The sequence below is a fragment of the Hyperoodon ampullatus genome, assembly GCF_949752795.1.
Source record: "Hyperoodon ampullatus genome assembly, chromosome: 3".
In the NCBI taxonomy this organism is placed as follows: Eukaryota; Metazoa; Chordata; class Mammalia; order Artiodactyla; family Ziphiidae; genus Hyperoodon; species Hyperoodon ampullatus.
Genome location: NC_136916.1, coordinates 166,882,723 through 166,904,314, shown reverse-complemented (window position 1 = coordinate 166,904,314; position 21,592 = coordinate 166,882,723). Strand labels below are relative to the sequence as shown.

Here is a 21,592-nt window from a genome sequence, read left to right as displayed (position 1 = left end):
CAGACAGTGAGTGAGACAAACAAGGGGAGCCTGGTATTGGCCGGAAAAGAAAGCAGGGAAAGGAACTGGGTCGTGCTGGGTCAGGACGGGGTAGGGGGAGCAGCAGTTTTAGGTGGGATGGTCAGCAAAAGCCTCCCAGAGGCCGTTCCGGGGAAGACTGAATGGGGTGAGGGGTGCACAGGAACGGAAGGAGCGCTTTTCAGCAGTGTGGTGACCCCAGCGGAGCTTTGCCTGGGGAGGCTGGTCTGTCAGTAGCTGCGCGGAACAGAGGGGCTGGAGGAGAGACGGGAGGGGCGCGAGGAAAAAGGTCAACATGTTCTATTTCTTTTTATTGTGTTCTTCTATCATTCCTATTCTCGTGTGCCTTCCGTGATACACAACGTGTGCGTGTACACGTAACTTGGAGATATGGGCACAAAACATCCGTCTCCGCCAGGAGTGGAGGCCAGCGGTCAGGGCAGGAGCGGGCGAGGAAGGCGCTGCCCCGGAGGTGGGAGGAGGGGTCTGTGGGCCCAGAGCACAGCGGCCACCTGAGCGGGGCTCTGGGCGGCGGTCTTGACAGGCGTGGCTGAGGAGGGAGAGGAGTCTTCCCACATCCAGCCAACGCAGGCCCTACATTGGAGAGGCGGTGGGGCCGTGACCTCAGGGCCCTCAGGAGATGAGAGATCTGAGCGGACCTGGGGATGCTTGGGGGCACTGGACGTGCATGGTGGAAGCCAGGGCTGCAGAGCAATTAGGGACCCTCCACGTAGGCGTGGGAGACTTGAGGCCTGAGATTGGAGGAGAGCTCATCTTCCTGCTTTTTGCAAAGCGATGGCTCGTCAGTGTTATACAGTTACTAGTCCCCCGGTGCAGTGGCTTTCCCAGGTCGGTCCAGGGCAGGGTCTGATGGAGCAGCGATTTTACGTCGTGCCCATAGCAGCCACCGCCTGCTGGCCTTGTCACACTTCCTGGCATCAGGGGAAGCAGCCCGAGAGCCGAGCCGTTGCCCTGTGAGGGGCCGTGCACCTCTGGTTTGCCTGTCCTTGGGTTCAGCCAGCCCTTCTTCTGTGGTTGTCAGAGCTGAGGGCAGGTGTCCCTGGTGGGCCCTGAGGATGCGTGACCTCTGAAGGGGGGGTGAGGGCAGGACCCAGGCAGGCCTCACTCCCCTCTCGTCGGTGGTGACACGTGTCCCCTCCAAGGCCGCACGGCCTTGACTCGAGTGCCTGTGAACAGTGGGCGGGAAGGACCGTCAGCCCGCGGCTGTTTCCACTTGGGGTTGGGGGCTGGGCTGGCTGGCTCTAGGCCCTGCGTATTCCAGGTGGGCCCCTGCCAGACTCCCATGGTGGAGGGGAGGCGATGTCCCAGGGCCTCTGAAGGACAGGGACCCAGGACAGCACCTGCCTGTGCTCTCCTCCTCACAGCTGAAGTCTACATCGGCATTGGGAAGCCGGCAGAAGCCACAGCCTGTACCCAAGAAGCTGCCAACCTCTTCCCGATGTCCCACAACGTCCTGTACATGCGAGGCCAGGTTGCCGAGCTCCGAGGGAACATCGAGGAGGCCCGGCGGTGGTACGAAGAGGCCTTATCCATAAGCCCCACCCACGTGAAGAGCATGCAGCGGCTGGTGAGTCTGAGCGCCGGCGGGGCCTCCAGCCCTGGACCAGGGGTCCCCTGGGAAGGAGCACATACTTCTTGACCCTCAAACCCTGTTCCCGTTCCAAAGGCCAGATGCACTTGGCCTGCCAGGCTGTCAAGGTGCATAAAGCCAGCGAGCGCCGTTGCTGTTGTAGTTTACACAAATGGAGCTCATAGAATCGGCAGCGCACAGCCTCAGCGACCCTACCTGGGGGTCCTGATCGGTGTGAGGGGAGGGTTTTGAGTCAGCGGTCTCCGGCCAGCAGTCCAAGCCACCTTGTGGCTCTGGGTTTCATGAAGACATATTTGTGGGCTTTGGGCACTATCATTGTCATCTTGGTCTCCGAGCTGCTTATAGCAGCCACCTTGGGGGTGTCCGCACCTTGGGGAGCCTTCAGTACAGAAGTCAGAGCACTTTACCTCCTGGGGGGCTCTCTTACCTTGAGGGAGCCGAGACCCCAGCCTGTCTCGGAGGCCACTGGCTAGTGGGAGCATCCTGTCAGAGGACGGGGGCAGCCCTACTGCGCCCAGAGGACCCAGGTAAGTCACCGCAGCGTCCACACTGCATACGGGTGTGGTGGCTCTGAGGCCGCACACGCCCCTCCTCTGGGTGCCCAGCCAGGAGCCCGGGGCTGCCCCACTGCTCCCCTCCCTACCTTGCCTGGGAGTTGGCCACCCGACCACCTCGGTTTCAGTTGAGCGGGGTCAGTTAGACCACTCTGGAGGGTTCTCAGAACACACGTGGGGCACAGCGGCTGCACGGGAGCCGCCCGTCTGCTGTCCCCTTCCTGCAAGAGTCTGGACGGAGACTTGGAGATGAACTGGGTCCAGGGAGCCGGTGAAAAGCCGCTTTCTCTGGGCCTGTCGGCCAGACTTAGCTTCTGAATTTGTATTTCATTCTTAGTGGTAGGACATCTCTGATTTCATGAGCCACGGGAAGGGAAAAGCCCGTAATGCAGCCGAGGTGTCCTTCAGGTGGGCAGCCCTCGGGAGCCCAGCGTGTATGATCAGGGGGGTGTGACATGGAGGAACGGGCATCGGACAAGGTGTCCAGGGACAGAGTTCTGGCCCTGCCGTGTCACTCGCTCGCTCTCTGACTTTGGGGAAAGCCCATAAGCTCTCCGCACTCGGTTTCCTTGCTGTAAAATGAAAATATTCAACTAGGTAGGCTGTGAGTTTCTGTCCAGTGCTAAGAGGATACGGTTTTGTAACCAATAAGTAAAATGTTCTCCAGAGGGTCCCAAAGGCTTTGTTCTCTCACCATTGCTCACAATAACATCGCAAAATGTAGATGGAGCTGAGCAGTAACTTCTGGTTTTCAGCAGAAGAGGGCCCAGGTGCCCAGCATTAGGAACCATGGGAAACGTATGCTTCTGAGTCAGATCTGGGTTCAAACTCAGCCCTGTCGCTGCCCCCAGGACACCTTGGGCTAGTCACTTAACCTCTAAGAGCCTCGGAGTTTCTGTGCATTGAGCTGTTCCTTACCCAGTTCATTTGTGAGAACAACATGAAATGATTTACATAACGAGGCCAGCAGAGCTCCTGGCACCTAGTAGGTGTTCATTAAATAGAAAACTGAAGACAATCATTTTCAGTTTTAAAAATAAATCAAACCTTGTAATAATTACAATAATTTAATTTTCAACGTCCCTTTATGAGCATTTTGTAGTTCAATACAGCTTTATAAAGAATTTTAGGTATTATCCAAACATTAGTTTGTTTGATTAAAGATATTCCATGGCTTTTCATTTTTGTCTCACTATTGTAAGAGGAATTTGTAAAGAGCTTTTGAGATCTCCCTGCTTTTGCTGAAGTATCACAGAAGAGGTATAATCAACACCAAGTACCCAACCTTTTTATTAAAAAGAGGCGGCGTGTTTCTACCCTGGGGCCTATGAATTATTCAGAGAAGTATTTCTTGTTTGTCCCCAAGGGGAACACATGAGACAAAAGATCAAATAGGAAAATCGCACCGGGAAAGTTTTCTGTTTCACCTTTGGAGCTTGTCAAGACACCTGAGCTCCCTGCCAAATGCCAGACGCTTTCCTTTCTGAAAGGAGCAGCAGTGGGCCCAGCGGAGGAGAGCTGGTGAGCGAGGGCCGGGTGATGGAGGGGCCTTGCCTGTTGGATCCAGGGCAATGACCGAGCCTTCTCTGGCCTGGAGACATTAGCTGCCTTGGAGGTCTCACCAGGAGAAAATTGCAATAATAATAAACTCTCAAGACTTCTCCACGCATCCTGATACATTCAAAAACTATCCAGGGCTTCCCTGGTGGCGCAGTGGTTGAGAGTCCACCTGCCGATGCAGGGGACACGGGTTCGTGCCCCGGTCCGGGAAGATCCCATGTGCCGCGGAGCGGCTGGGCCCGTGAGCCATGGCGGCTGAGCCTGCGCATCTGGAGCCTGTGCTCCGCAACCGGAGAGGCCACAACAGTGAGAGGCCTGCATGCTGAAAACTAAATAAATAAATAAATAAATAAATAACTATCCAGACTGGAGGCAGATTGAGACCAACAGGCCTACAAATTTGAGGAGTTCAGATTCTCGTGGTCTGAAACTGCCCAGTGACTGTGATTGTTGTGGGACCCAAAGGGTGGCTTGGCCGGTTCCTTCTTGGTGACCTCGTAAATGATGCACGCCGGCCTGCGTCCTCCCAGCCCAGCCACAGCTGGCGGGGGCCCCGCTGCAGCCAAGGTCAGCTTCCCCTCCCACCGGCGCTGCCGACTCTCCTGGTGCCCATGGAGGGGCAGCCCCTGGAACCCAGGCCCCCAGCCCTGAACATCACAACCCTCTCTTTCCTGCCTCCCACCCCAGCTGCACAGGAAAGCTCTGTTTCTTTGGCTCACCCTCTTTGTGCATAAAGAGGCATAATCTTAGCCCCAGACACAAATGAAGCATGAGAAGGGAAACCTCTTTCTGAGTCCCAGAAGGTCCTGCCTCTACCCTCGTGGCAGCCAGACTGGTTTGCAAGCCCCTAAGTGAAGACGAAGTGTCAGCAGGGAGATCAGAGGCCGTCTTTTTACCAAGTGACGTCCAAGGGAAGAGTCGGGGGCTCTAGACTTACGGGGCAGAGGAGGCGGAAACAGACATGAGCGTCGGCACCTGCCTGGCTCTCAGGAGTGGGGTGCGCAAGTGACAGGGTTGGCCAAGGAGGCCTGGTCGCCAGGCCACGGCAAGGGTCAGAGGTCAAGACTAGAAGGAGTTCGAAGGACCTGAGCACAGCAACGAGCACCACCCCAAAGAACCAGCCAAGGGGCTTCCAAGGGAAGGAACCGACTGCAGGCAGATTGCAGGTCATGGAAAAAGCCCAGAGGATGGAAGGTGCGTCTGCGTCAGCCCTGATGCTCAGAGAGGAAGGAGAGGGGCCGAGGGGCAGTCGGACGGAGCCGATTTGAAGGAAGGAAGCCACGTTGTGTGTCACAGGTGGAGACCAGGGGCTGACGGTAGCCTCGGAGAAAGGTTAGCAGTCGGGGCACGAGCTTGTTCCCTGAGGAACGATTGTTTGCTACCTTCTAGGGCAGGTTAGTGGGAGGATGCACCACCGCCCAGCCCAGCTCATAGGAGAGGCATGATTTCAGAGAAATGCAAACACATTAATATTGTTAAAAAGCAATAACGACTTGGAGGCAGATGGTATTCATTAAAGTATTAAATATATTAAAGTTAATACAAGGTCAGACTTGACAACAGAAATGTAAATTAAACCCCAGTGACAATTGATAGTTCTCTAATAGTTTCAGCCTTCACAGATGTGTTTAAATTCACATACAGGGCAAAGAAAGAAGAGAAATAATGTGTTTAATATTAATAATGAGATAGCACAAGACAAGAGAGCTGAGTGTGGGCAGATAGTAAGGGAGCAGTGAGCTGACGGGATAAGGAATTACAAAGTGATGTTGTTGACAAGGGGAGAGACTCATAGAGTGATCAGACTTTTTTCCAGAAAATCTAAAGGCATATTTTCATATCATTTTTGCATAAGTATATACCTTTACATACATTTGCATGCCATGGTAAAAAGCCTTTCCCTCCCAGGACCTGAGATAAATTAATGAAACATAGAGCAAGTGTTTCCACACCAGTAACCCTGTGCTCAGGAGGAGGGGGTAGAGAAGGGAAATGGGGCTCACGGCGGACTAAGGGCAGAGGAGTGGCCTCTGGGTGATAACACCCAGGCCAAGGACAGGCACAGACTCAGGGTAGACAGGGACACGATGACCAGGACAGGGACAGGCTCTGCAAACAGGGCCACCTGCTTGCCCTCTGATAACGTCAGCCTAGGCTCCCGAGGGCAGTGTGTGAGATGGGAGGGTAAGAAAGGAACAGAGGGGATTCCCTGGTGGCGCAGTGGTTGAGAGTCCGCCTGCCGATGCAGGGGACGCGGGTTCGTGCCCCGGTCCGGGAAGATCCCACATGCCGCGGAGCGGCTGGGCCCGTGAGCCATGGCCGCTGAGCCTGCGCGTCCGGAGCCTGTGCTCCACAACGGGAGAGGCCACAGCAGTGAGAGGCCCGCGTACCGCAAAAAAAAAAAAAAAAAAAAAAAAAAAAAACTGAAAGGAACAGAGCCTTCAAGAGAGAGGTGAACGTGGAAGGATGCCAGAAAGGCTGTGTGCGGGGAGCTGATGTTGGTAAGACTAGAGGGGAAAATACTGCTGAGAAAGTAACTTATCCTGGAGCACATTACCAATGAACTGGACAGGTCGAAAAGAGGTGTGACACAGAAGAAGATGGTGGGGGTCGCCCAGGGCATGCTGGGGGCCGGGACCACAGGAGAGGGAGACAGGCATGCTCTGCTCGGACAGCTTTGGGGAGGGTGTCAGCTGGAGAGGGGCTGGGCCCGGAGTGCCCCGCTGGCGCCCCAACCCCGCCCTGCAGGGAAGGAAGTGGACTGACGTGTCCCCAAGGGATGGGCCTCCAACTACGGCAAGATGAGGGTCTCTCAGAGCTAATGCCGAAGCGGGGAAAAACCAGAGGGAAAGCACCAGGGACCACGCCCTTGAATGTTGGAGGTCCCACGACAAGGCTGGACACCTGGACAGGGACAGAGGCCATCCGTCCTTCAAAGGAGGGCAGCTAGGAGACCGGGGGTGGGCGGTGTGAATTTCACCCGCTCTGCCACAGGAAGTAGTGAGAAAGGCCCACTGGTGGAGCTCCCCAAAGAAAGGGGAGGACGATGGGGAAGAGAGACCATCGGAGGCCAGGGGTCAGGCCCCAGGGGTCCTCCCAGGAGTGGGGCGGAGGCCTCCCTGCCTCAGCCTGAGGGCCCCGTGATGGTGGGTTGTATGAATAGCTCGGCAAGGACTCCCAGGGAGGCTGCAGGGGGTTCCTGCTCAGTGGAAAGACACTTTGGGGGCTATTGTAGGTGGCCAGTTGAATAATAGAATAGGCTTTTTGTTTGGGGCGTGAAGGGTCCAAAAGTGCTGGTTGGCCTCCGTGGATGAGGCGTGAAACACCCCTCACCCCACACCCCAGTTCAATCCAGACAGCTCCAGGCTAAAGATGTCAGCACAGCTGTCTTCGAGGGTTTCCTCCGTGATCTTACATTTTCAGAAACGTCCGAAATCTGTAGTGACATCAAGTGTGAGAACTTCAGAACGGGAGCTGCAGTTCTGTTCCGGGAACACATTAGTAGCAAAGGCTGGCAGAGAACGGCCGCGCTGTCGGAAAAGTGCATTCTGTTATGAAATACCCGGAGGCACGCCACGTTGGCGGGAGGTCTAGAAGCAGGACCTGAAATGCGCGGTGCAGTGGGACAAGTCTTCTGGATGGTTACTACATTTTAAGCTGTTTTCACAGCTCTAAAGTTTGAGCCAGAAGCATCCAAACAAGGCTAAGGACATTGCTCGGAGATGGCGGCAGCTCTTCTGAAGTTCAAAGAGGGACCTGAAGTCGGAGCTTTCTTTAAACTGTCCTCAAGCTTACACGCTTGTCTGCTGTGCGAAAATACTTCATCCCATTGCGCATGATGAGCCAGAAGGGTGGCAGGCAGGGCAGGTTTGAATCAAGGGAAAGAGGTGACTCCGGCTTGCCTGAGGCAGCTTGCGCTGCTAAATTATGAAACTTTGGTGTTTTTCTCTCTCTCCCTCTTTTAAAGTGTTTCATGAAATTTGGAGGAAATTACTTGTGTCTATTTTATGATTTAGAAGCATGTTTTCCAGTTGATGCCCCTTTTGGAGGAGAGATGCAGCCTGAAGTCGTGAACTTTTCAGGGTGATTCCAGAGGCGACAGCTGTCTGTGTATCTGTCTAGCTTATCCATCCGTTTAGTAAGGGGTACCTAGGGCCCAGGGCACAGACAGGGCAGGGCTCCACACCTTTCCCTTGGAGAAGCCAGTCTTACAGAAGGAAACTTTGTTCCTTCCTGTTACTCTGGATAAGACCCAGGTACAATTAAGGTAATGAAGCCAAACGGAGATACCCTTCCCCTTGCAAATGCTGATCTTGAGAAACGGATCTCTTTCATCCAAAGTATCGATTTCTCTCTGTACATAGAAAGAATGATTGGCAGGGAACAAAACACTACCATCGTCTAGTGAGAAGCCTTAATCTGTTAATTGTATTTCATTTACTTCCAGGATTTTTAAAATGCTTTTAAACATAAGGGGAACAATTGTTTTCTTTAAAGGAAGACTACTGAAATATTTAGATGCCCACCTTTCCTACTCATCTGTGTGCTATTGACAGTACTCTTTGAACAGTGTACAGGCCTTAACTTCTCTACTGCCTTTACTGACAGTATGTGGGGCTCAAACTAACAGAGGAGAGGAAACAGCAGGGCCTTCTGCCAGAGGCTTAGCCCGTGTTGTTCACTCCAGCTTCCCTCCTGTCCCTTAAGGGTACACACTGCCTCTGAGCAACTTTGACAGCTTCAGGCCCTTCCAAGAATTTTTCTTTTTTTTAATAGATTTATTTATTTATTTTTGGCTGCGTTGGGTCTTTGTTGCTGCGCGCGGGCTTTCTCTAGTTGCGGTGAGCCGGGGCCTCTCTTGTTGTGGAGCACGGGCTCTAGGTGTGCGGGCTTCAGTAGTTGTGGCACGCGGGCTCGGTAGTTGTGGCTCTCAGTCCCTAGAGTGCAGGCTCAGTAGTTGTGGCGCATGGGCTTAGTTGCTCCTCGGCATGTGAGATCTTCTCCGACCAGGGCTCGAATCCGTGTCCCCTGCGTTGGCAGGCGGATTCTTAATCACTGCGCCACCAGGGAAGTCCCCCAAGAATTATTAATAATTAGCACGAATATAACCTTAACCTCTAAAAGGAAATGTAAAACCTCATTCGCCGTATCTGATGTTTATTCTTGCAGTATGAAATATGAAATAGAGAATTTCATTTTTACTGATGGGGACGCTGCCCTTGGTGACCTGCCCTAGGTCATATTCCAAGTCAGGAGCAGAGCCAGGACAAGAAGGTAGAGTCACTTAAGAGTCTCCAGCTTGAATGACAGGACGGCACAGAGGTTGAGAGCATGGTGCTGGAGCCAACCCACCTGGGTCCCAGCTTTGTCACTTACCAACTGTGTGGCCTGAGATAAGTCCCTTAATCTTTCGGTACTTCCATTTTCTCAGCTATAAAATGGGGATAATAATGGTGACCCCCTGGCGGTGTGATTTTGCGGGTTAAGTGAGTCACACAGGCTGCCTAGCGCTCCATAAGCACTAGCTATGAGCGTTACTACCAGTCTCCATAATTTAGGTCCCACCTGCCCGTGGTAGAAGCCTCTCTGCCTCGATTTGACAGGGAGTTCTTTTCTGAAGGAACTGACCATGGGTGTGGCTTTCCTCCTGAACCAAATTTCAGCAGCTAGAGGAGCTGAAATAAGAATATATCATGGGGCTTCCCTGGTGGAGCAGTGGTTGAGAGTCCGCCTGCCGATGCAGGCGACGCGGGTTCGTGCCCCGGTCTGGGAAGATCCCACATGCCGCGGAGCGGCTAGGCCCGTGAGCCATGGCCACTGAGCCTGTGCGTCCGGAGCCTGTGCTCCGCAACGGGAGAGGCCACAACAGTGAGAGGCCCGCGTACCGCAAAAAATATATATATATCTCATGGCACATGCTTGGCCAAGAGCATGGTATTACACTTTCCTTTTTAAGTATTACTTTCTGACTGTTTCTCTTGAGCCTGTAGCCCTGGTTATCGAGGCTGAAAGGAGTCAGGGAACGGTGGAGGCCCCAGCTGGCCTGACTTGTTGTCAGGTAGAGGCGGAAAGCATCTCTTCTGACTGGGTTCAGGGGGAGGCCCAGCTGGGCCAGACCAGGGCTGCTGTGGAAGATGGGTGCCCCCATGGCCAGGGTGGGGTGGGCCCTCGGCCTGTGGGCAGGGGCGGTCAGGTACCAGGCATCAGCCTGGGCGACAGGAAGGGCAGAGCCTGTCGTGGAGCCCGGCTCAGGAGTCACTGCCTCTGAGAAGCGCTTCTTGGCCCCCTACCTACCCACCCTGACAGAGGGGCCCTCACCCCACTGACCTCCCTCCCAGGAAGCACCGGTTGAACCAACGCGGACTTGTTTGCTCATGGGTCTGTCTGCTCCTTGGGGGAAGGCGCCCTGTCTGAGGCAGCCCAGTGACTGCGTAGACCAGGGGTGGCCGGCCGGCGTGGGGCGGGTGGGCTGGGGAGGAGGGAGCGGGGAGAACATCTACAGGCGACCGTGAACTTGACAGATGTCATTACTCCCCTTGTATGAGTGAAGCCCCCCCAAAGCCTGGGCGCTAATTCCCTGGAATAGACTGAGCAGCTCTCGTGGGAACATGCTGGCTCCGGCCGGGCAGGTTAACTAGCTCTTTGTTGGCTCCGCCTCAGCACAAAGTCCCATCGACCACGAGGACAGGAAATGACATTGAGGTGGGACTGGAGACCGTGGAGGCCCGGACAGGGCTAATTAATGCACCTCCCAGGGCAACGGGATCTCAGAGAGGACTTGCTGGGCTGCCAGGCAGGGCTCCCGTCAGGTGTGTCAGCTTAGTGGTTACCTGTGGACCTGCTCCAGGGGCTGAACATGACAGAAGGCTGGAGGGGCAGCCCTCTGTTCGGGGGCCCCGGGAGGCGGGCGGCGACGGCCCCTCTCAAGTTCAGACGCTCTGTCCTGTTGTCCCCAAGCACATTCTTCTGTGTCAGACCCTGAACCCCATTTGGGGAGGATGGTGGTCACCATCCTTAGACCACAGACGGCCGTGGGACGCTACTGGAGTCCACAGTGGCCTTGCGTCCTCACAGGCAGCATCGCAGCAAGAGAGGCCCGGGCCGAGGGTGGGCAGGCGCCCCCGTGCAGCTGTCTGTCGGGCCTGCGAGGCTCTCTCAGTCCAGTCGGGGAGGGTCACCTCTAAGAAACGGACTCACCTGACCACGCCCACGAGAGACCTAATTCCAGACCAGAGATCAAAATGGTAATGTAAAAAGAATCCACCGTTCCTTGGTCGAAGCCCCTGTGCTCTGTTTCCCCGCTCCCCAGAGGAGCTCACCTGCCAAGCTAGATGCCAGGCCCCAAGGTCTGACTCAGACTCAGGTGCCGGGGAGGCTGAAATGGCCACCCCGGGCGGCCGGGGGCACCAAGGCAGACGTGTTGACGTGGCAGCCGCCGAGGGGTTGGAGCTGCTCGGACCCAGGCAGCACCCCTCCTCTGCCACACAGAGCTTCTTCCTGGACCAGAACTCTCCCACCTGCTACCTCCCCTGTAGGCCAGAGCCTCCCTGCTAATGTCCTGTGGCTACAGATGAGCCAAGAAGGGGATAGCCTCAGCCCTGTGTGCCATGCAGGTATCATTAAACATCATTTCCTGTCTGAAAACAACGGACATCCAAACCCCACTCCCTCAGGCCAGGTGAATTCTCTTGTAGTGGACTTTCTGTTGGTCACCCCCAAGCCATCTCTCCCCAAGGACGCTCTTTTGTCCCTTGGTTGTGACTCGGGACACATCCTCAGCCCTCCCTGCTGGTTCCCTCCATCGATTGTGAGCCTGGTGTCCCGTTCAGGGCGAGACCACCTCCTGCTCTTGGTCCCAGACTGAGGGAGCCTCTTCTTTTGCCCCTGACCCCCACCCCAAACCCAGATGAAAGCAGCTTCCTTATTTCCACAGCACCAAGATATCTTCTCTGCTCTCACGTCTTGCTCACGGACTCACGGGGAGGGGAGTCCTCTGAGGAAGGGAGGGAGAGGCCACATTGCCCTAACCAGCTTTTCAGAGCACCTGCACCCGTCTTTGGGCGGGAGGTGACAGCAGTGGCAGAAACAGTCAAAGAGCGAGTCTGCCGAAGCGGGTCAGGGGAGCGAACCCAGCAGAGAGGACCTTTGAGTGGGGACGGGGGGCGGGTACTGGGAATGACCTGAGGGAAGAACCAGGTAATTGAAAGGCTTTACGACACGAGCTATGTCTTCACATCCTTTTGAAACCGTGCGCTTCTGGCTTGTTGGGAACGTGTGTCCTCGTTGGAGCAAAAGGAGTGTCGCCTGGGGATCCGGAACGTGTGCTGTACGTCCACGTGACTCCTGTGTGACTTGGGGCCCTTGTTCCTGCCACCCTCCGCCCCCGCCAGAAACCCTCCCACCCCAAACAGCATCCGTCGGGGCAGGGATGTTCTCTGCAGACATTTTCTGCTTGATGATTGGGTCCATCCTCCCACTGCAGCATTTTCTGGGTGCTGGCCAGGGAGCCGTGGCATCGGGCCACCCCTGCGTTCCCTGAGGACTGAAATCACAGACCCAGAAGCAACACAGATCCAGGGCAGGCTCTGAAATGCAAGCCATGTCACTAGGCTTTCCTTTGCTGCAGCTTAAGGAAAAAAATGAATTCTGTGTTTATTCCTATTTTGTTTTGGAGTCTTAGATGACTAATTACAGGCAGAGTGGTTCAGTGTCTCATTAGTAATGATGATCTAAAGTTATTTAAAATCTGACATACTCTACCCAAACCATTTATTCTTAGAAATTCTGCCCCATTATTCCAGGACGATTTGACGTTTCGCTTCCACTGCTTTCCTGCCTTTCCACAGTTATTGCTCCCTAGCTTGGATCAGGAATTTGATCCAGATTTTTTCACTTACCAGGGTCCTTCTGTGTTCTCAGATCCCGGTTCCTGATCCCCCCTCCTTATTTCAGGCCTCCCAGGATTTTAGCCCTGCTGCTTAGCTTGGATTCCTCGGCACCCTCCTCCCCCGCACAGCCTGCCTCTGAACTCAGCCAGAGGGCGTAGCTGCCACCATTTTCTCATGGTGGCATTTGGAGCCACCCGGGCTGGCAGCCTCCGACCCGTCTCGTGCCTGAATTGCTTCCCCATCATTTGGGGCTGGTCCCAGAGACGCCCCTGCTAGTGTTTCTGGGCTCTCTCTGGGCCATGTCTCTCTCATGTGTTGTCCGGACCTTCTGACAGTCTGAGCTTAAAACTCTTCAGCCCAAAGGTCTAGGGAGGACCTCCTGTGAGAAGTCTCCCCCAGGCACTGCTTCTGGTTTTTCTGCACTGATATCAAGGATGAGGGCCTAGGGTGGGCAGGTGGCAGATGAAAGCCTTTGGACCTGATGCTCCCCAGACAGTTGAAAGCAGTCCGGGGTTTAGAACGCCAGTGGAATTCCCTAATCTAAGCATCCCCTTTTACAACTGGGGAAGCTGAGATAGACAGGGGAAGGGACTTGCCAAGGGCACAGCACTGAGTGGCAGACCCACCAGGAATCCTGATTCCATCACTTTTTTTTTTTTTTTTTTTTTGCGGTACGCGGGCCTCTCACTGTTGTGGCCTCTCCCGTTGTGGAGCACAGGCTCCAGATGCACAGGCTCAGCGGCCATGGCTCCCAGGCCTAGCCACTCCGCGGCATGTGGGATCTTCCCGCACCAGGGCACGAACCCGTGTCCCCTGCGTCGGCAGGCGGACTCTCAACCACGGCGCCACCAGGGAAGCCCCCTGATTCCATCACTTTTGAAGGTTTCATGCCCACTTTCCTTATCAGTAAAACGGGATAATAGCACTTGCCTTCTTGGGTTGGGGGTGGGGTGAAAGGGATCAACTCTCTGAACCCCTCCAGGGTGACCCTGGCCCCAGAGAACTCCGCCTCTTGCTCTGGTGGGAGGAGTGGAATTTCTCACCATCTTCTGGGGACTGGAGGGCTTGACTCTGTGACTTGACAGTCAAGCAGCAACTGCTGAGCTGTCTCCTTTCTCTTTTGCTCTCAACTGCAGTGAAGTCTCTGTCTTTCCTCTTGCCTCTCACCTTGCCCAGAGGGGTCTCTCCCTGCTGTGTAGCATCCCTGCTCAGAGCTGCCCAGACCCTGGATATGCCTGAATCGACAGCTTCAGCACTGATTTAGGAGCCCGGGCACATGCAGAAAAGTTTCTGGGTTAGCCTTTGGTGTCCCTCCTGTTACCCAGGGGGTGGGGTGGTGGTGAAGGATTGCTTTGGAGGAAGGAATGCCAAATGCACCAATGACGAAATACCAAGAATCACCAGGTTTCAGGCTCTGGGAAGGTCATGACTTGGATCCAGATGTGCAGAAGCCTCCTCTGGGGCCTGTCATCGCAGACCCCTTGCTCTTAGAAACCTACTGACCAAGGAGGGGTACAGGTGTGCAGGGGCTCCACGCTGGGGTATTTGGTGAGAAGGCTGCCCGGGGTCCGGAGGTGGCCTTACCCCAAAGTGCCTCCAAGGCTTCAGCTGCCTCCTGGGGAGAGAAGAGAACTGCAGTCTGAGAGACCACCCCCCCCACTAGCTCTCAGATCTGGGCCTCAGTGTCCAGAAAGCCCAAGACTCCAAGAGTTTAGGAACGCCCTTTGCGAGCTCCTTAGCTCGACGGCTCCTCCACCAAGGTTCCTGGGACTCCGACCACTTCGCCCCATGGTTACTTTGCCCCTTCACTTCCCGCCAGGTCCACTGACTGTCCCGTGGTCCCCCTCTTTCCTCCTCCAGGCTGCGCCCTCCCTCCCCTTCCTCATCTGCTTGGTGTTTACATAACACCTGTCTCTTAAAATACCTTTGCAGGTATTGTTTCTTTCTTCTTTTTTTTTTTTTTTTTACATCTTTATTGGAGTATAATTGCTCTACAATGGTGTGTTAGTTTCTGCTTTATAACAAAGAGTATCAGTTATACACATACATATGTTCCCATATCTCTTCCGTCTTGCGTCTCCCTCCCTCCCACCCTCCCTATCGCACCCCTCTAGGTGGTCACAAAGCGCCTCCGAGCTGATCTCCCTGTGCTATGCGGCTGCTTCCCACTAGCTACCTTACGTTTGGTAGTGTATTGTTTCTTTTCAAGCCTCTCAGAACATCAGCTAGTCACCCAGAAGGCTTGTATAGCAGGAAAGGACTCAGTATTTGAGCCCCTGCTCCGTGTCAGGAGTTGTTCTAGCTTTACCTAGACTCCGATGGTGTCTGACAGTCAATGCGGCCTTGGTTCTCTAGAAAAATGTGAACTATCCCCTCTTGATGTCTCCTGGAGACCTGATTCTCTTGCCAGCTGGCAGCCTCCCGGGTTGGAGGGTTGGGAGGGGGATAACCCAAGCTGATAACAGCAGTGATTGTTTCTCCAAGGAATCTTGGACACACAAACACTAAGCCTGGGATCTGGCCTTGCCAAGAGGTCAGTCTTGATTAGATCCGTAATTGAAATGCTGGCTGATGTCCTTCCAAATGAAGCAGAAACTGCTGGCCCAGCCCCACAGGGGAAGCTGTGGGGTACGATGCTGTGTCTTTCTTCATAAACAAAGGCGTGAAGCAGGCCTGTTGTGGAAAACGGCCCCTCCCCTGTAGGGACCCAGGTCCCCGCAGGTTCTCTCTGATCCTCCATGTCCAGGCAGCGGGCATCCGGACAGATGCAGGAGGCTAGAATCAAAGTGCCAGCAAGCCATCCCTGCGGGGATCTTGCAGAACAAACGAGAAGCAAAATCTGCTTCTTTCTAAGGACAAACATGCATTTTTCCAGGCCTTTCAAAGCCAGGCAGGTCAATGGAGTTATACCTGGCTCTCTAATTAGAACTCCCACAAGCTGTTAGGTTCTGTGCCTGCTGCCTGGTGTCTTACACAAAGGGGACGAATCTGCTCCTGCCTCTGGAATGATTAAAGCTGCAATCCCATCCTCCTTGCTGTCAGCAGCCCCTCCAGTCACCCCCGACCACCATGCACCCACCCACCAGTAGGACAGGACGCAGCCCGGTGTACCAGGAAGTTGGCTTTAGGGAAATCCAGACTTAGAAGGCCATGTTGCCCAATGATCCTTTGGAGACTGAAATGGGAGAAGACAAAGGCCAGGTGTCAGAGGTGTTATGAGGGCATTTCGATGATGCCTTCAGCTTCCCCGAGTCCAGTTGCTTGATGACAGAAGAACATCGGCCTCTTTTCTCCCTTTCTGTCCTCGATCCTGGAGAAAATAGTATTTTTGTGCCGACCCCGCCCAGCCATCAAGGTCACATGTGCTTGGGCCGACGGGGTGCGCGCGTTTCAGGGCACCAGCATCGCCTGCCTTTCCTTTGACCCTCTCTGCTCTCGTTGGGGGGCAAGGAGCTCAGGGCTCCTGCCAGTTAGAGGACGCAGACGGGGCCTGCGGGGCCGGTGGGCTGCTCTGCGCTCCGCTTCCCAGCTCCGCCTACAGTGACATCCTGTGAACTCAGCCGCGGGGGGAGTATTTATACCACGGAAAGTGGCAAATGCTACGCATCAGGGGTTTTTTCTTTCGGAGAGCAACTTTACCAGCACACGGCTGGACTCCGATCCAGATGGTTTAGGGGTGGGGAGGGAGGCAGAGGAGGAGGGGGAGCAGTGGACATCGGCAAAGAAGAGCACAGGTGTCCCTGAGTCAGGACTTCCGGGCGCAGGGTGCTTGGGGCCCAGATGCAGTGGAGCTCACCTCACCACTCTCCGCAGAGACGACAGCTGAGAGGAGGCAACGGGGAGAAAGACTGAGACTCAGAACTGCCCAGGCAGGTGGCAGGGAGGGAGAGGTCGTTGGGAGAGCTCACATTTTGGAGCCAAGAAGACGCACGTTTGAATTCTAGCTCTACCACCCCTGGGCGATTCCTACAGCCTTGGACAGTTTGGCCTCTGTCATGCAGAAAGGAGAGTTCCATCCTTTTTTTTTTTTTAACATCTTTATTAGAGTATAATTGCTTTACAATAGTGCGTTAGTTTCTGCTGTGTAACAAAGTGAATCGGCCATATCTACACATACATCCCCATATCCCCTCCCTCTGGCGTCTCCCTCCCTCCCACCCTCCCCATCCCACCCCTCCAGGTGGTCACAAAGCACCGAGCTGATCTCCCTGTGATCTGCGGCTGCTTCCCACTAGCTGTCTATCCTTATAGGTGTTGTGAGGGCACCCGCCCAGCACGTAAGAGCTGCCTAGCAGGTGTTAGGTTTCTGCACCTTCCCTTTTCCCAAGGATGCATGGCTGTGAGAACTGAGGGTGAGGTGAAGAGGTCCCCAGGGCCCATGAAAGGTGGACGTTAGGTCCTTTGGGAGAAGGCCAGGGCTCACTTCTCAGCAAAGCACTCCAGTCAGAGAGCAGGGGGTGCCCGAGTGGGTTACCGGGAAGCTGGGACCAGATCCGCTCAGCTCCTGGGGCAGCGGAGCCCAGGGCAGGTTCCCGCTGGCTGCGAGTGGCCACCTCTGTGGACCCAGTGAGTGTTACCTTCCCTAAGTCCACACACGTGAGAGTCGCAGGAGCTTAACCACAGGAGCGATACTTGCAGTGGCTGTAATTACCTCCTCCGATTGCCTGTCTCCATCCAGGTGATTGGTCAACCCCTCAGGGATCCACTGGGGAGCTCCCTGCACAGGCACGTGGCCTGGAGAAGACTTCACAGCCCTGGGCACCGAGGCCCAGCCCCGAGGGCCTCTGTTCAGGGGAGCCACCACGTCACTGCACCCTTCCCATGGGGGCTGATGGGGGAGTTTTGAGGAAATGGCCCTAATCTTGATGCTGTTTACTCTGTGTTGAAGTGGTCAGTGGTAAGAGCTCGGCTCTGTGGGAACAGAGAGAGCGGGCCAGGTTGTTCCATTTCCCCGGCAGCCACATGGTTCCCGGTGGCAGCTGCTCCCCGCGTGTCCCAGGACGAGGCCTGAGGGCCCTGGGGAGAACGTTTATAACAAAAGCCCAGGCGTGGAAGTCCCCATGTCCGAGCAAACTGCCTGTCTTTCTTTTCCTCACTGCAGCGTAGCTTCCCCGGGCTCTGTCCCAGGGGTCCCGGAGCCCACACCTACCTTCCTGCCCGGACTCCGTGGGGCGAGTCCTCCTGTTATTTGTGGAAAACGTTTTTTCCGAGGCTTATCAATTCCTGTCCTCCCGTCATCAGAAACTGTCTTATCATTTCCGTTTGTTCCTGTGTAAAAATGGAAAAATTGTTCATGCCAAACCCTGGCGGGGGTGGGGGAGGCGCTCGCCAAAATGACCGCATCCGCCTCGGCGGAGAGTAAATCACCGCGCTCACGTCCCGGCGGGGCAGGTGGGAAGCACTGTCCCGCTCCAGCGGGTGGGCCTCGGGTGGGCAGCCCCCGGCAGGACCTGCTGGAAGCCCGGTCGCGGGAGCACTTGGCCTTGAGGCGTCCCGGTGGCTGTCGTGTAGCTGACGTTCTCCGTGACATCCCCAGGGGGCCTGCAGGGCTGGGGCCTGGAAGCCCTCCCCTCCGCTCCCCTGCCCCAGGTGCCATGGAGGGTGCCAGCCCTTCTTGGGGTGGGCACTGCCTAGCCTGGAGTGGGTGACTGAGCAGGGAGATGACGCCCATACACAGCCATCTATTGAGTGCCTGTAGTATACCGAGCATGTGCCAGGGACCGGAACTGCCTTTCAGTCAAGCAGCATTTACCGAGCGCCCACGGGGTTGCAGGGCACACAGGTCCCCAGCGTCCCCAGGGTCCCCCACGGAATCAGAGCAGAGCCTGCTCCCCTCTCTTCCGCCTGGGCTACTGCGCCGCGGTAGGGAACGTGCCGCCGGGCCGCTCTCCTGTTTGTGTCCAGTTTTGCTGCTGGACGGCAGCCCTGCTCTGGGCCTCTCCTCCCCCGGGAAGCCCTCCCAGCCGCGCCGGCCGCCGCCCCTCACCCCTTCCTTTCACGCTGTGGTCGGTTCCCCTGCAGACAGCAGGAAAGAGGCCGCCCTGTAGTGTTGTCCGCTTGTTTCTCCAATTAAACTTTAAGCCCTGAAAGAATAGATAGGCACCAGGTGTGTCGTAGGTGCTCCAAAAATACTTGTTAGGTGGGAAATTCTACCAAACCCTAGTGTTTTCATCTGGAGATGAAAATTTTCTAGGTTGGGAAAGAGGCTAGAGAGGTTTTGCCTAAGTTGGACAGCTGGCGGTGGACCACGGAGCTGGCCTGAGAGGGCGTGCCCTCCACCGGCGTGCCGTCTCCCGGCCCCAGCTGCCGGCCCAGGGAAGGCCAGGACTTCTTGCTGGAAATAACACGACCGGCTTTTGCTTTCATCGTTTGGTGGTAAATGTTCAGACTCACGTACAGTGACACCCAGTCAAAGGTGTGACCCTCCCCCACCCCATCCCCCCATCTGAGGACAGGTTGGGACAGAGACCTGATGAGGGTGTGTCAGGGTCGTTGGGAAGGGATCTCAGCCTGGGACCTCAGGAGTGGGGCTGGAGTTTCTAGGACCCTCCCACCCTTGGCTTCTCCCAGGAAGCTCGTCAGCTCAGCAACTAGGTGGTGGCCTGTGAATTGTCTTTCTGACCGTGGAGAACTTCCACTCCCCACACCAGGGCTCTGGGGTCCTGTCTCCCTCCCCATCCCCATCCCCACCAGCTTCTGGAAGAGCCAGGTGACTGCCTGGGCTGCTGTTCTCACCTGTGGAAGCCCTGGGACTCCACGGGGAGGCTGGGCCCGAAACAGGACCCGGTTTACTCTCTGGCCAGGCTGCACAGGCCTGGAGAGGAACGCCATCTTCCCAAACACACCCGGAGTAGCAGCAGCCTCCCCTGAGGGTGGGAGGCTGGGCCTCGGCCTCCAGGGGTGGTTAGCACCAAACTTTCCACTGCGTGGGTAACTCAGACCGTGGGGAAATGCTGACTTCCAGCCCACCCCTTGCTGCTGTTCCTGCCTGACTTGTTGTTGGGGAAGGTGGATATCCCCCTTATTTATTATTTATAAGTAAGTCAACCAGGGAGACGTTTAAATAAGTCAGCCAGGAGTCTCTTGCCCATTACCAATGGAAAAGTATGGGCACGGGGAGCCGTGTTAGCACCCACAGAAAACATTGGCTGGGGCGTGGCAGGTCCCACAGCCCTGGGGCCAAGCTGTGGCTTTCTCTCTCCTCAGAGCTGGCAGCTAACATTCCCGTTCACTCTGAGACTCTGAGTTGCAACAACAAAGCACGTGATTTAAATGGCAGATTGAGGGAGGTGAGGCTAGAGATTTATCTGGAATGTTACCAAGAACTGTCCCAGGCTTCAGAGTAAGGAGGATGCCCAGGATCTCCACATCTTTCTGGGGACACCAAGGGTCCCCCCTTCACCCCTCGCCAGGGCCCCCGCCCAGCCTGAGGTGCAGAGATAACCCCGAGATTCCTTCTCACGGGTGTCCCTTGATGCTGCGTGGGGCTGGCTTGATCTGACATTTCTTCAGTTAGGTCAGTGCGCCACGCAGAGCTCTGGAGATGCTTTCGCTGGTGTGTCTGAGCGCGAGCTCATTGAGTTTATGAGTGCCTTGCCTCAGGCTGCGGCCGGTGTGGAGCTCACCTAACCGGGCACAGGACTCCCCGTCACCCTGCCGGCCTGGTCTCCGAAGGTCCTGCCTGCCGCAGTGTGGGACACCCAGGCCTCGGGACACAGATAAAAGTAATTCCACCCCCAGGGCTAGGGGTCAGGGCAGCACTTGGGGTAAGGAGAGAGCAGCTCCCAGCCTGCCTTTGCGCTGGTTTTCAGGGAGGAAGGAAGCCGACGCCTCCTTGGTCCTTCCAGTGCTCAAGTCAGAGAGATGCTCAGACATCCTGATGTTGAGGTGACGTCATCCTTCTGTTACTGAGGTCAGCTCTCCCTTTTTTTTTCCCTGACCAGCAAAATCACCACACCATGAACTCTGAAGGTCAAGTAAAGGGGCTCTGAGTTCTAGACAGCCAGGTTGCAGTCGGGGCCAGGGGAGACTGCCGGGGGCACAGGACACCCCATCTCTAATCTGGAGTCTGAGCTCATCTTCCAGCAGAGATCACAGGTAGGGGGTGGTTATAAGATTAGCACAGCCAGCGGGAGGGATGCTGCTGAGGTTACGTCGCAGGGAAGGGAGGCGGGCTGCCCCCATCCCAGACGGAACGGGCGTGCCGTGTGAGTAGCGTGCCAGGTAGGGTGGGCGCTCTTCACGTCACACAGATGCGGGCAATGCTGTCAGCCCCTCTCAGGCCAGGCGCTCCGGTGGTCACCCGGGTCTGTAGAGCCCATGGTCTGGAAGCCACCACGTGCAGGAAGGGCCTGCGCTGCCCAGGCAGGCTGACAGAGCTGGGCGGGGATGTCACGTCCCCAGAACTTCTCCCCCAAGGAGGATTGCTCCCTGGACAAACCAGCCACGAGCTGTGCGGTCAGAGCCAGTCCACCCAGAGAAGGCTCTTGGCATGCGTCTAAGCCCCCTGTATGCCCGGTGCCCTCTCTAGAGATCCTGGTAACCTGACGTGGGGCAAAGAGCCCTGAGCTGGTCCTTGGGAAACCTGGGTTCTGGGACCCAACTCCCAGGGCCATTTCCTCATTTCTCAGTCACCTCTAAGGCCCCTCCCCGGTGTGGCTCCCCCAGATAGGAGCCTGCCTACCCCAGACCTTTCAGGGAGAGCCACTGTCCTCCAGGAAGAACTAGACACGCAGGGCCAGGTACCAGTTTACAGGAAGCTTTTAGAGGTGGAGGCATCGGATCCGATCTGGGGTGACAGTGCTTCACCGCTGTGTGGCCATGAGCGGTCACCCCAACTATGAGCTTCTCATTCATTTTTTACAAAGGGGGGGAGCATCATGTTTTCTCTTCTGGAATGTTCCCCCTTATCCTCCTTCCAAGAGCCTGGCTCTGTTCTCAATGTGTCCACACGTTGAGTG

The 21,592-nt window shown here is 55.7% G+C and overlaps 1 protein-coding gene across 4 annotated transcripts in view; it reads left to right on the top strand.

The window, feature by feature from the left end:
• Positions 1-21,592, top strand: part of TTC7B (tetratricopeptide repeat domain 7B) — a gene marked incomplete at both ends in the record, with an annotated part of 240,931 nt that overhangs the window by 207,900 nt on the left and 11,439 nt on the right. For all 4 annotated transcript variants that reach the window (XM_079699318.1, XM_079699317.1, XM_079699316.1 and 1 more), the window contains one exon: positions 1,404-1,606. In XM_079699318.1, coding sequence (XP_079555444.1) covers positions 1,404-1,606 — 203 coding nt within the window. The remainder of the gene's footprint in view (positions 1-1,403; positions 1,607-21,592) is intronic.